Source organism: Colius striatus, chromosome 4 (genome assembly GCF_028858725.1).
Source record: "Colius striatus isolate bColStr4 chromosome 4, bColStr4.1.hap1, whole genome shotgun sequence".
In the NCBI taxonomy this organism is placed as follows: Eukaryota; Metazoa; Chordata; class Aves; order Coliiformes; family Coliidae; genus Colius; species Colius striatus.
This window is the reverse complement of record NC_084762.1, coordinates 47364186-47377938: the sequence shown is the minus strand read 5'-3', so window position 1 is coordinate 47377938 and position 13753 is coordinate 47364186. Positions and strand designations below refer to the sequence as shown.

Here is a 13753-nt window from a genome sequence, read left to right as displayed (position 1 = left end):
CATTTGAAAATCTGAAGTACAAAATCTTGTCTCATTCCAGCAGAACTGGAGTATTTCAACAAACTTATCTGTATTCAGCCAAGGTAAACGGCAGGTCAGAAGGCAATGGAAAAACAACTCTCCTTCCCAAGAAATCAAAACAACTTCCTTCGTGGTATAGCGTGTGGCCATGCAAAGAGTATAAAAAATGGGAACTGAAACCAGAGTTTCTGCTAATGAACTTAAGTGGTTGCTAATTTTTATATTCCTGATAAGAAGCAGTGCTGCCTAGACAACAGCCCACGGGACCCTGGAGGAAACTGGTTGGGTGGTGATATCACTAGCCACACTGCTTTCTGTTTTGTAGCATATTTTATTTTCTCATTTGTTTGGGAGAGAAGTATTGGTCCAAGATAACAGAGAGCTCAATTTACAAAGCACTTTGGAGAAGTGCAAGTGATTAGACTTTTCTGAGTATGGCATGTTTTTCTTATCAAATGTTGAAATCCATCTTAGAAGGAAACATTTTTCAGCATGCACAGCTCCATTGTTACTGTTTTAATAAAATCCTTCATCCGAGCTTGACTTGCAATATGAGTAGCACCTACTGGGGTAGAATTCCTCATGAGAAGGGAAAAGGAATGAAAACACTTAAAAACCATTCTTAAATGTTTGTGATTTACTTCTGTGGAATTTTCTTATGAGTAGAAGGAAGGCAGGAAGGCAGGATGGCAGGCACGCAGGGACACAGGAAAGCAAGCAGGCTTGCAAGAAGGGAATTAGGGAGGCAGAAAAGGCAGGCAGACAGGCAGGAAGGAAGGCAGGAAAGATGGAAGGAAAGAAGGAGGGAGGGAAGGAAGGAAGGAAGGAAGGAAGGAAGGAAGGAAGGAAGGAAGGAAGGAAGGAAGGAAGGAAGGAAGGAAAAGCTTTTGTTAACACGGTCTTTGCATAGTACCCCGATGGAACAGTGGTTGTGATCAGAGCTATAATGAGTATCTAGTCCTTAGTCAACTTAATTGTTACACATGCAGACTAGACTGCATATAATAAGGAAAACACTATCTAAAATCTGCTTTAAAAGTTATTTAACCAGAATAAATCATCTGGGAAAGTACAAATATTTCTAACTGGAAAAATATTTCTTTATAGCTGAGCTAGGCCTGACAGCAAACCTTAATAACTCATTAGTACCTTTATTGTTTCCTTTGGCCCCTGTGCACTATATTTGTAAAAAAAGTCAATAAAAAAGAGAACAATTGTAAAAAGCAAATATTTTGTACAAAAATACAAAGTTTTAAAAGCTCTTAAAAGTATATTCCATATTATTGATAAGAGTTGGACTATATATATATATTTATATAACATCTATATATTCGTGTATCTGTATAATTTCCTACATTTGGGACTTTGGCAAATGAAACATACTGTGTACACAGTTGCTTTATATGTTTTTCTATATGAGTGACCAACAGTCTTTCTCTGATTGACAGAATGTCTTTTCTCAGAAGACACAAATTGCTTTATGTATGTGGTTACTGGATGGGGAGGAATCAATAACAGAATTAGTCCAACAGTATTTTCTTCAATGCTGTGGTTTGGAAGGCCTCGAATAATTGCAGGATGCTGAAGAAGAATAGCTGCTGAAGTCCTTTTTGCATTTAAACCTTCAGTGCTTGGTTTTGGGTTTTTATTTTTCCATTTTGATAGGCAATGTTGCTCTCTCCCAGGATTTTCTTCTTCTTTAAGTAAATTTCCGTAACATATAGGTATCTGTAAAGTCACAGCCTATTACACCCCAAATATTTGCCCTACAGTATGAGAGAAAAAATAACAGAGAGAAAAAAAAAAGTAAATGCATTTCCAAAAAGAAAACTTGCAGAGAGTAAGGCATGTAAAAAATTTAAGTGGACCCAAATTCAGATGCTGTAATTTCTGGAGGATAAATATTTGTAAATCATGAAGCTTTCCTAAAACAACAAATGTGTGTCAGAAAACAAGGGAAAATGACATTGTTACTTACACATGATGCTTCTCTGTGGTCAGAGCTATACACACACAAAGCTTGTTCAGCACTTTGTTTTGTGTTGTTTAAGGGAGCATTTCTGTGGATGGGATGTAGTCTTGGATCTAGCTGACATTTCTGTCTGCCTTCACTGAAATTCAGCCTACAGGTTTGCAACTGGCGCAGCCAGACACCCTTGGCAAAGCAATGTTAAAACAGATTGTGTGGAGGAGATAATGTTTTAGACAGAGACCCACCAAAAACTAAGGTTGTGAGGATGAGGCTGGGCTCTGAGCAGCCATGTGAACCACCTGCCCTCTGCCATTGCGGAAATGCCCATATAACCAAAAAGAGATGCCTCATGGCAATCACCTGGGTGTGACTAGGCTGTATTGTCAGTCCTTCACTCCAGCTGCTACAGGTGAGTTGCTTATGGCCTGTGGACCTATGGGCCATTTCCAGGCAGTGGTTTGAATTTTAAGACCTCCTTAGCAGTCACCAAGTGCCTCCCATTGCAAAAAACCTCAAAACAGAGGTGTTTTGAGGTGTCCGGTCCCTGAGCCATTCTAAGGGCATCTTTCCACCTTGTGTGGCTGTTGTGTCTATAAAAACAGCTTCCAGTGTGGCTAGGATCTGGAGCATGTGCCAAACCATGGCTGAAATTTTAGGCATGTTTAAAGTCTACAGGGGATGATCAAGATGCAGGGCATGTCATGGCTACAGCCAGGTTGGATGCTGCTCTTTCTGAGGGCAACAAATCCAGCATCTGCATTGCACAGTCTATTAGAAAAGCATATGTTGGGCTGCCTCTGCGTAGAAGTGCTCTAAGTGTGATTCCCCCTCTTCCTCAGTAAGGCACTGCCATAGCAGTTGGCCTGGATCTTCTCCCCTCCAGTTGTGGAAAATTTACTGTGGGTAGGGCTAAACCAAGCACCTTGCTTACCTTTGTCCATGTCTTTTTCACAAATGAAATTGTTAACATCTTCACAGTAGAAGTCATTCCAGAGCCCAGCATAGATCAACCCAGCACAATCTTCACCTGGTCCGTGCCCATGGCTCCAATTATCAGGTTGTCCGGTTTTCCAGTTCCTTTCAACCAAAATGCAAGAGATACGATTGCACAACACAGCACACATGACAGTTTTTCACCACAAGAAATTAATGAAAACATCATGAGATCTGCTCTGAACGGGAAACACACACAGAAACAAACAATACACGACTCTTGCTGAAAATGGAAAACAGATGCATTACAGAGAAGGGAATCTATTTGGCCTCAGGCTGCCAAAGCTCAGAAACCTAAAATTAGACCAATGAACTTTATTTTAGTTTCTGAATGTACATGAGAGTGCTCCATGCTCCCCATGAGTTGCTCCAAGCCTGAAAAAACTGCACACTGCATTCCTGCCAGCAGATGGGACTATGAAGAGCTGGCAAGCTCACAAATGCTGCCAAGATGGCAGCCCCTTGCCCTCACGGGCTGCAAAGGTGCTTGGCTCTCTGACTGCAGTAAAGCGAGCCTTTTGGGAGGCATAGCAATAAGATCTATGCATTTTATAGACCTATGCTTGGATGGGAAGTGAATTTTTGGACTTATAAGGAAGGTACAAAGTATATGTACACACATATATTTTGAGATGTCAGCTTTGATAGTGAAACTTAACGCAGCATATAAAAAACTTGTAGCAAGTGTTTCCTCATCCTGTTTTTGTTCAAAAGTGAGAAACGCTTCCAACCTCAGGACTCAAAAGCTCCATTTTCCTAAAGAAGCAGGTTGTTGAAGGGAGCTTGTGATTGCTGGCTGATACGGTCCATGCTCAGCTAAAAAAATACACCTGTCTGACACAGGCACCTGGGAGGACACACAGCTTTGCAGAAGTAATGAAGTACTTTGACAAACAGTAACTGACAGCTCCGAGGTTATGACAGGACACATAAAACCACCATGTAGTGGAAACCTATTGAAAGCAGTGACTGAAGTGGGAATCAGTCACAGTGCTGCCATAAAGAAAGATAGAAATGGGGAGGGAGAAAAATATCATGGCTCATTTGAATGCATCTAACTTTTTCCATGTTTCTCATCAAAATGAACTCCAATGAGATCACAGCTAATAATTTTGTAACATCTGACTTTTTCTGGAGCATAGCATGCTCAGTTCTATAAACTCTTTAGTCCACTTCTCAGTATTAAAAATTTGGGTGGTTGCAATCTGTTCCATGTAGGACAAATTAGGTGTAGCCCTAGGATTCCTGGAAAGCTGCCAATTCAGTTCTCTGCTAGCCAAAGCAGAGACACCCTCATTTCATGCATTTTCTTTACGTTTAATGCTTCCCACTCAAATTTGAGCTTTATCTAAAGGCTGGCTATTTTTTATCAGAATAAGCACTCTATTTATAGACAGTTGTAATGCAAATAAAGAAAATTCAAACCAAGACAGCAAAACTGTCTGTGCTTTCCATTTCAACTTTGTAATGAAAGTCAGGAGCAAATGTTTTGGCAAGAAACACTGTGCTATGTAGTTATGTGATTCTTTCATTCAACATTCAATTTTCTTCCTGGCAAGTAAAGCAAGCCTTGTGCATGGAGAAGGGAGACAGAAAAAAACCAGCTCAACAGCACCTTTAGGAATCAGTTATTTCATTGGCCTCTACAACCCTCTGGATCCACTGGATAATTTCTAGATACTGCTTTCAGAAGTGTCAGTAAGCGTGGTAGCATCTTCAGAAAATTAACACTATTGTCTTTTATTTACATACGTGTAAACCGGTATGGATCCATCCAGCCATCTCCATTCATTTTCCTTCTCTGAATCTGTTAGTCCAATCCAGAAGCTGCCTTTCCCAAAAATCTGCCTTTTTATCCATTGCTGTGGAAGAAAGATCTCAGTCCATAACAAATAAATGCAACTGTCTTTGGAGCCAATAAGCTACTCTGGTTTCATGAGTATCTTTATTATCAGAACAGGAAGGGCCAGAGAAATTTTTCTAAGCTGAAGATATGTTTCAGGAGTAGGCTTATTGAGTCCTTGTTCACAGTAGAATCCATCACAATGTTTGCATGTGAAGTAGGGAGAGCTAGGCATGAAATCTAGATGACATAAAGTCACAGACAATACCTTCTAGATACAAATTGAAAAAAAAATCAAAGAGCAAGCAGTTGCATTTTGACATCCACACTGCTATGTAGCCATCAAATAATTATGTTCAATAGCAGCAGAAGTATAGCTAGATTCATAGTTGGACAAAAAAATATTTTTGGGTCACAAAAATAGTAGTAGTAAGCTGCTGTTTTAAATCAGAAAACTTAAGTTATATTCACCACTGCAAAAAACCCTTTTATGATAATATGCAAGGCATAATGGACTCCGTCTTTAAAGGTTCAAAGCTATGATACTTGCCAGCTTTTCTGTCTGCTTTGTGCCCACCATCTTCAGGAGCAGCACCAGCTCTGCTCACACTGCCCCTTGGTACATGGAGAAGCTGCTGAGCAGGCAGAGGGTGGACAAATGCTAACTGGAGTAAATCAGTGTCTGCTTCACTATATGAATTCACGACACTCTCAGCTTTCCACTTGATTTGTGCTCCCACATGTTAAATAGCTTCAGACTCTCTCCTTGCAAAAATAGAAAGAGAAGGTACTTACCTGCTCTTCTTTGTTGTTTATGATAACCAAATGTGATGCCCTCTCCTCACAGAATAACTTTGCCTCTTCAAAAATTTCCCTTTCAATTGAAAAGTAGTAGCACTTTTCTGTATAGTTCTTCCAACGAGGAGAACAACCTGTGATGTAAATTTTTTGTGTTAAGACAATTACTGGTGGGAATATTCTGCATAGGGCTCATAATAAGTGGAGGATTCCATATGCATCTACAGCATGCTGCTACCTAAAGTACTTTGAGACATTTTGGGAATTTACTTATTAGGATCCTGGCTGTGAAATCAAGGCTAAACTGTGTGGTCAAGGGGATTATTTATTACCTGTACTACTGCTGCCTTTTCTTTAGCTACAGCCATTAACTGAAATCAGTTTCAGGTTATCAGTTTCAGAAGGATGACCCACAGGGATGACTTCACTTAAAAGGCCCCTCTGTGATAAATCCCAGAAACTTAGTCTAAGGCAGCAGAGGTTATTTGAACCAGTAAGTAGGTAGTGAATGCCCTCTGCTACATACATTTTTATCTCAGTAGAAGATGCACACAAGGTGTTGATAGCTTACCATTAGCCTCAGGCACTGTTGTGGGTTCACTCTGTAGTGCCATTGGCATCCCTGGACCTGGCAGTCCTGGTGGGCCAGGTGGACCAGGTGGGCCAGGTAGTCCAGGGACTCCAGGCAGCCCAGGTAGTCCTCGAGGTCCTGGTACACCTGGCTCTCCCACAGTTCCTTGCAGACCTTGAAATCCTGGTGGGCCTTGTGGCCCAGGTGGACCATCTTTGCCCTGTGGACCTGGTGGTCCCGGGTCTCCACTTGGTCCAGGCAGTCCTGTCTTGCCAGGAGAACCTCTCTGACCTTTGGAGCCAGGTGATCCTCTTGAACCTTTCCCTCCTTTTTCTCCTGGAGGCCCAGTTGGCCCAGGTGGGCCCTTCTCGCCTGCTGGTCCTGGTGGTCCGGGTTCTCCTTTCTCTCCTTTTTGTCCTTTTAGGCCAGAGGGACCAAGAGGACCTTGAGGGCCTCTGTCGCCTTTAGGTCCCCTTGGACCAGGAGGGCCTGAAACAATGTAAGCATGCAAAGTGGGGATATGGACAAAAAACAAAACAAAAAGTTAATGTGGGGTCCTTGTTTAATATATCTCAGACCAGCAACAGTGGATGTTCAGCACTGTGAAAATCAGGCCAACAGCTACTTTGAGCACTGCTTGTAAAAGTACATTTGCTTCTCAGGTGCTATATACTACTGCTCTTTCCTCAGCCTCCATGAAATACAGGATACAGAAGAAAATAACCTGATGCACTCTGTCCTGTGAACTGCACAGGATCACCATGCCCCAGGTGACCAGTTGAGGCACCAGTCCCTGCAAGGCACACTCTGTGCTTTTGTTCAATGATGTCTTGTGTGTTGATGCTCTGTTCCCTCACTCTGCTATGTTCCCTTTTCCTTCTATCTTCATCTCTCCATTTTTAGACCACCGGAATCTTTGTCCTGCAATGACCTTGTTTGTTGCTCTGTTGTTCTGGTTTAGCAAGGAGCAGCTTTTGGCTTAGTAACAGGGGGAAGCGGGTTGCAGTGAAGACCCTCCCCCGGCTCCTAGGTTCGGACCCACCTCCGGCCCGGCTGGGCCAATCTGGCGCCTCTGCGATCACTATTTAGGGGACGGGAATTTGAAATGCGAGTCGGGAGGTGTGAGAGTGATACAAGATGGAGGCGACCACGCGGACCCTTCAGCCAGAGAAGGAGGAAGGAAGGAGGAGCAGTAGACCGGAGACCCTTCTGCAAGCCGTGGCGAGAATGCAAGCTGTGCCCCTGAAACCTATGGAGATCCGTGGCAGGACTGAGAGCCACCAGCAGCTCCATGTGAGTGAGCCCGGACGGGCGAGGGACTGTGTGGGGAGACGGCCATGGCCCAGGCCGTGCTGGAGAGCCTGCACGCCGCAGAGCAGCCCCACACGAGAGGCAGAGAGGAGCTGCAGCCTTTGGGATAAGTGTGCGTCGGAGCAGCCTGTGCAGGTCTGCCATGCTTGTGAGTTACCCCACGGACTTGCAGGGAGGACTGGAGTGGAGTTCACCCGTCCTGAGGAGGGACAAACGGCCGAAGCTATCGGGAACAGACTAACTGAAACCCCCACTGCCTGCCCCCCCGAACCGTTCAGGGGGGGCAAGGTAAAAACACCGGGATCAGGGCTCTGAGCCCGGGAAGAGGGGAGGGGTGGCAAGAAGGTGTTCTTAAAAAGGCTGGTTGGACTCTTCATTGATGTATTACTCTGGGTTGTTTCATTTTGGTTATGTTTTGGGTTTTTGGGGTTATGTTTTAGTTGATTTTGCATTAAATTATTTTCTGTTTTCTTCCCCAAACCGAGTAGCCTGGTCTGTTTTGTCCTGAACCTTAAGCGGCAATTAAGCCCTCCCTGCCCTCGAGCAATCCTCAGCCTCTTCGGTACTCGAGGCTAATCGTGGCCTTTGTTCTCTGATGGGCCTAAACCACGACATCTGTCAATAATGGGTTGTCAGAAAGAGACAAAACGATGGATAGCAAGCAATAGGTCAACTGTGTGAAAGACTAGAAGTACTAGCTGTCCAGTTATATAACAGGAAAGAGAACAATAATCATGATAGGAAATGGAATGAACAACATTGTGACAGCATTAAATTGTGACAGAAATAAACACAATAATAATTTTAGATTCTGATCATGGATGAGCAAATGTTTTGCCAGTGCTCTCCCCTTTCTCTGCCAATCTACATCACTTAGACTCCTTCAGAGATAAATTCCTAAATTGGAGTCATTTAGGTCTGGTTGAAATGAGAAAGATTAAAGTTGCTAACTTGTAATCTTGGATCTTAATTCAGCTTTAGTTTACTTGGAACAATAGATTTATATTTGTGATTAGAGTTTTAGGCCTGACTGGTTCACATCAGGTTGTGTGTTCTTTTCATTTGGGCTAATACTTGGCCAGGATGCTATTTATTTCTGGAGAAAATAAAATATCCCAGGATTCAAAACTAAGCAAAATAGGATGTTTTCTGGCAGACTATCAACTGGCTTAAAGTGAAATAGCAACTTGTTTTTCAGTAAGGGTGGACCTTTCTGGAAATAGTCCAACGTATATTTTTTCGCCATTTCCTCCTTAGTAGTGATTGGTTTCTTGAGGTCCCACACCTTCACTAGATTATTTTAGAAACTAAATCAAAAGCAGATCCAGTCAGAATAAAATTTTGCTAAGTCAGAACCTTCTTTTGTAATATCCCTGTTCTAGCTATGTAAAGAAGGCATATGAAAACTAGTTAGAAAAAAATCAGACCTTTCCAAAGTTTAGGATTAGATAATGGAAAACCCCAGAACTCTGTACCTACATGCACTAACTTCCACAGAACTAAAAGAGTAATGCAAGCAGGAATTTCACATAGAGCATTCTAGGCATCATTAGTGAGGTGCATACCTTGTAGGATAGTGAAGTTCTTGATGAGTTGACCATGTTTGGAATCCACGAGCTTCATTTCTTCCATGATTACTGACAAATTGGCAACTTCAACATCTAACCTTGACCTCATTAAATCCTGTTGCACCTTTAGAGATGCAGAGTCTAAGCGAATATTGGCTAGCGTGCTGTTCATAAAAATCAGCTCATCCGAATGTTTACTTAAGGTGTCTGTACAAGTTGTCCTGACCTCATTGAGATTGCTAGTCAGTGTCCGTAGATGATGAGCAGTGTAGCTGATGTTGCTAATGATATTGACTATATCACTTTCAAAGACCTGGAACCTCTCTTCTAGCTGGTTGAATTTGGCAGAAGTTCTATTTTCATATTCTTTATGCTGTTCCTGGAGATCCTTTAGATTTTGTTCATTGGCTTGGGCAATTGTGGTGATGTTCTCCATTTGCCCACTGAAGGAGCTGAGCTGATTATTCATGTCTTCAAGTGTATCATTGTTAGCTTTTGCCAATGCTGAGTTGTTGGCGGCTAAAGTCTGTAAATTTTGTACTTTCTCCTTAAGCCAGTCAGTGTCCTTTCGGGCTTGAAGGACAACCTGCTGCAGATTTTGAAAGTCATTCTTGATTCTTAGAATAGCAAGGCTTGTATCTTCCATTGACTTCTGCAGGACACTGATAAGATTTCTTTGCTGTATTTGTGTCAGGTTCAAGTTGTTCAGGTTCATGATGACCACATTATGAGAATGCACTTGGTTTTGCAAGTTTGTTTGGATATTACTTGTGTCTTGTTGAAGATTGTTGATATAGCCAGTATACGACTGAAGAGTCTTATTGACACTGATGATCATGAAAGAGTTACTATCTAAGGCACTTCTCATTTGGCTCTGCCTATCATCTAATACATTTCCAGACTCTTGTAGCTTCTCCAGTGTATCTTTGTTTCTGGTAGTTTTCTCTGCAACGTCATGAAGTTGCTGACGGAGAGCCAGAATATCAGATCTGAAGCTAGACAGTTCAGTGTTTGTATTCATGGCTTTTTGTCCAGCTTGGTCATCTGTTGCCCATGAAAAAAAGAAAAAAAAGAAAGGCTTTAGGATGAGTTTTTTAAAACATAATTTAAAAAAGCACAGTGTATTTTAAGTACTGTAAGGTGGTCAAAATGTTCTGTTGATAGAATTTCTACACTATCTTTTCCAGAAAAGAGAAACCACTAAACAAAATTCTGTCACTAGACAGAGTAAAAACAGAGGAATCAATGAAGACCTCGTGTCTTGCTGAGGGAAAAAAAAAAAGATGATTCTACTGTCATATATCTGAAAACTAGTGTTAGAAACAGGTAAGTATACACAGTCAAGTAGTGCTGTATTCTGAATGAAAACGGAATGGTAAACAGAACTAAAAATATTAAAGAGGTATCAGTAACCATATGTTTTGAAGCTACAACTGGTGTTGCTGAAAGCTCAGAAGTAAATTTTATCTGTTCATATTCTCTTCTTCCTTTTTCTGGCAGGTAAAATATCTTCCATGTGATTTCGTTCCATTTTTAAAATCTTGAGTTTAGCTTTAAAAAAGTTCTAATACCTGTTTTAAAACAGCCTGGGTTAGAGACAAAAATTCTGCTGGCAGACTACTCCAGATATGATGGGATATGGTGCATTTCTGTTTTTATCTCTAATATATTACTATTGCTTCTATTGACATTTAATTTGCTGTTATTGTTTCCTCGTGTTCTGTGTTTGAAGAAGGCAAAACCTTTAATCTTTGAGGAACATCTCTGCTTTTCCTTGCACTGCTCTACAGAATACTTCTGGAAGCTTGTCTGAGTCTGATTAAGCTTTTGAGGCTGCACAGCTCATCAGCCAGGACATAGAAACCAAGAAAATAAGCAGTCAACACTCACTTTCAGAGAAGATTCCTTTTCTTGACCTCAGTCATTTCCCTCTCCTACACATAGCCCATTATTTTTGTCCTCATCTAGGCGTAGCTATATTTATGAATTACACAGTCCCAAATCCATCATTTAAAATGACTCCAAGACAGAGCAGGATGGTTTTCATAAACTACAGTGAATACAGCTGTGTATGGAGCTTTCTTCTGGTGTGTTTGAATGAGTCATGACTGTGAAAATCAAATAGTGTCTTGTGAGGCTACAGTCTGAAATGTTTATGGAGTCTTTCATGGACGGACATCTTCCTGAGCACAATTTGTCTCCCTGTCACTTGTCTCACTCCAGGACCTTCTCAGCTCTGACTCTGTTTACCTCTTGGTTATAGCTCAAATGGTATCGTGTCCCTCACACAGCTCTGACAACCACCAGGTCCACATACAGCTAATCCCCGGAGGCCTGCCTTTCATTCACCACATGCTGTTATTTTTCTGGCCCTACAGCAATTCTCTTACCTTTATGCCTCCCACACACATTGCCTCATAACTTTTTTTAACTTCCTCCATGGCAAGTCCAGTTAAATGGGAACTGATGGTCTGGAGTACCTCACTGGCCATCCATCCAGCAGTGTATAAAGGTATGTTGGCAGAAATTAATCATAGGTGCTCCAATTTGCAAAAACTTAATCAGCATAATCTAATAACTCAAATATAATAACCCAAATGTAAAAGGTTGCACGTGTTTTAAAGTGTAACATTTATTTCTGTATTTGTATCATTGTAAGTATGCCGAATTACCCCATTTCTTTGAAATAAATGCAGTGTGCCAATATGTCAGAATCCAGCTATTTTTTGGGGGGAAAATGTTGAAAAAATTTATCATCAAGCTGCAAGCAAGTAATTTTTTTCCAGAAATACATGTCTTGATATACAGTTTATGAAGCTAATAAAAATTTATGTCAAGAAGTACATGCATGCATGTGAATATTAATATTTCTATAAAAACTAATGATACAAACTATATGTCTATGTAGAAATACATTAATAATAAACAACTCTGTTTTCTTTCCAGGCAAGGAAGGAAGAAAAGTTTACTTTGTGAGTAGAATCCTTAGCCATTGTCTTTTTCCACCTTCTTGAACATTGAGAATTGTGATAGAACTTGGGACACGTGAATTTGTTAACAACTTTGTGTCCCATTTTCCCTGAGAAGATTACGAGATATTTTATGGAAGAAATCAACTTGTCTCAGACATGAGTTTAAAACGGATTATTATTTGTGCACCTGTTAAAACGGCTTTCAGTTTTGAACCTTAATTGCTAAAATATCATCAAGATGATTGAGTGACAGATTTTTATTTAATGTAGATTCTTTTGTGCTGTGGAACAGCTTCTGCTATGTTTTACATCTCTAGCTCAGAAAAGAGTCTCTCGAGGACAACATTTAAGTGTCTGTTTGTTTTAGTATAAATGATTTCAGAGTGGCTTCAACGGGAACTGTAAATATTGAAGTATGCCTAAAATGCTGTCTTAAGTAGAGCTGACCTTAACTATTTTTAAGTGCTTTCCCAAGTACTTCAGAAATTGGAATAGAAGTGCTGTATCTTGTCATTCAGACGAACTTCCTGACACTATCTGCCAGGAGGACACTCCAAAGCCATAACAAAAAAGAGGCTTTGCTTGCGTGTAGATTACCTAGTTTCTTCAGACCACTTTCCACCTCTGTGAGCTTTTCTGTGTATCTTCTGTGGGATGTTTCCAAGCCACCTGTCACATTGTCCATTTTTTCTACAACTAGGGGAAAGAGAACAATATGTTATGGAAAGATGAAAAGGGAAATTGTGAAAAATAAAGCAAACATTAAAAAAACCACCACAGCCATCAAACAAACAAACAAACAGAGCTACCTAAAAACTGCTCTGCTTGCCATTACACTCTACAGTTGCTCTGTAAAATGTTGGAATGATGAGCTCCTATGTGCTGGTAGGATCCAGTATTCTTCCAGTTCTCTAGCAGTCCCTAAACAGTTCTTTGTCCATGAGCAATCTCTCCCGAATGAAGAAATTCCTTGCTGTCACAAACCAAATCCTTTTAACAGTATTTCCATGCTCCAAGCACACTGCTGTGTGGCAAAGGCAGGCTGATTGCTAACAGCTCGGAGACACGACAGAAGACTTCCTTTTATTTTGCTATGAGACATTTGTCCTTAAAAAGATTTTTTTTTTCCTGTGCCTTTTAATTTTAAACAATTGCCACCTGGAGAGCAAACTTTGGACTCAGCAATTTGGAGCTGCAACCATTAAATGTTTTGGGCACCAACTTTTAAAAACCTTGAAAACGGTAAAGATTGCTCAAAACAGTCTTGAAACCATTCTCTCTCATTGATGGCAATTCAGCAAGTGGAGATTTATGGCTGAAATGGTCTTTATTTTGTAATGTCTGAGTCACTTTCTTCTCACTGAGACAATCTGATTATTTGATAGAATTGATATGGACATGGAAAAAACAGAGCAACAAATAAAGAGATTGAGTTGGCTTCCAGTGACAAAAATATGAAATGATTGCAATTTTAGAGGCAGACTTCAGCTTCCACACTAACTCTTGACTAATAGGCTTTTGCATTCAAGCCACAAACAGGGGAAGAAATGTCTTCTCATAATGAGATTATTTAGCCCTTTTGCTACACGTCAAATCAGAAGGGATCTGTACCAATCCTGGGAGAGGCTACAAGAGTTATTGTGCCAGCTCCCTCTTTCAAATAAAAGAAATAAAATGTTTTCCATGTTTTGAGATAGTGAAGTC

The 13753-nt window shown here is 40.9% G+C and overlaps 1 protein-coding gene across 2 annotated transcripts in view; it reads right to left on the bottom strand.

Moving 5' to 3' along the window:
* Positions 1–332: 332 nt before the first annotated feature.
* The window catches only part of COLEC12 (collectin subfamily member 12), a 95755-nt gene continuing 82334 nt past the window's right edge, over positions 333–13753 (bottom strand). Inside the window, exons 4-10 of one of the 2 annotated variants that reach the window (XM_061995851.1) lie at positions 12647–12745; positions 9075–10121; positions 6199–6687; positions 5625–5761; positions 4739–4848; positions 2925–3070; positions 333–1787 (exon numbers count right to left, since the gene is read on the bottom strand). In XM_061995851.1, coding sequence (XP_061851835.1) covers positions 1768–1787; positions 2925–3070; positions 4739–4848; positions 5625–5761; positions 6199–6687; positions 9075–10121; positions 12647–12745 — 2048 coding nt within the window. In that variant the 3' untranslated portion in view covers positions 333–1767. The remainder of the gene's footprint in view (positions 1788–2924; positions 3071–4738; positions 4849–5624; positions 5762–6198; positions 6688–9074; positions 10122–12646; positions 12746–13753) is intronic. The other variant, XM_061995852.1, reaches the window with a different exon arrangement.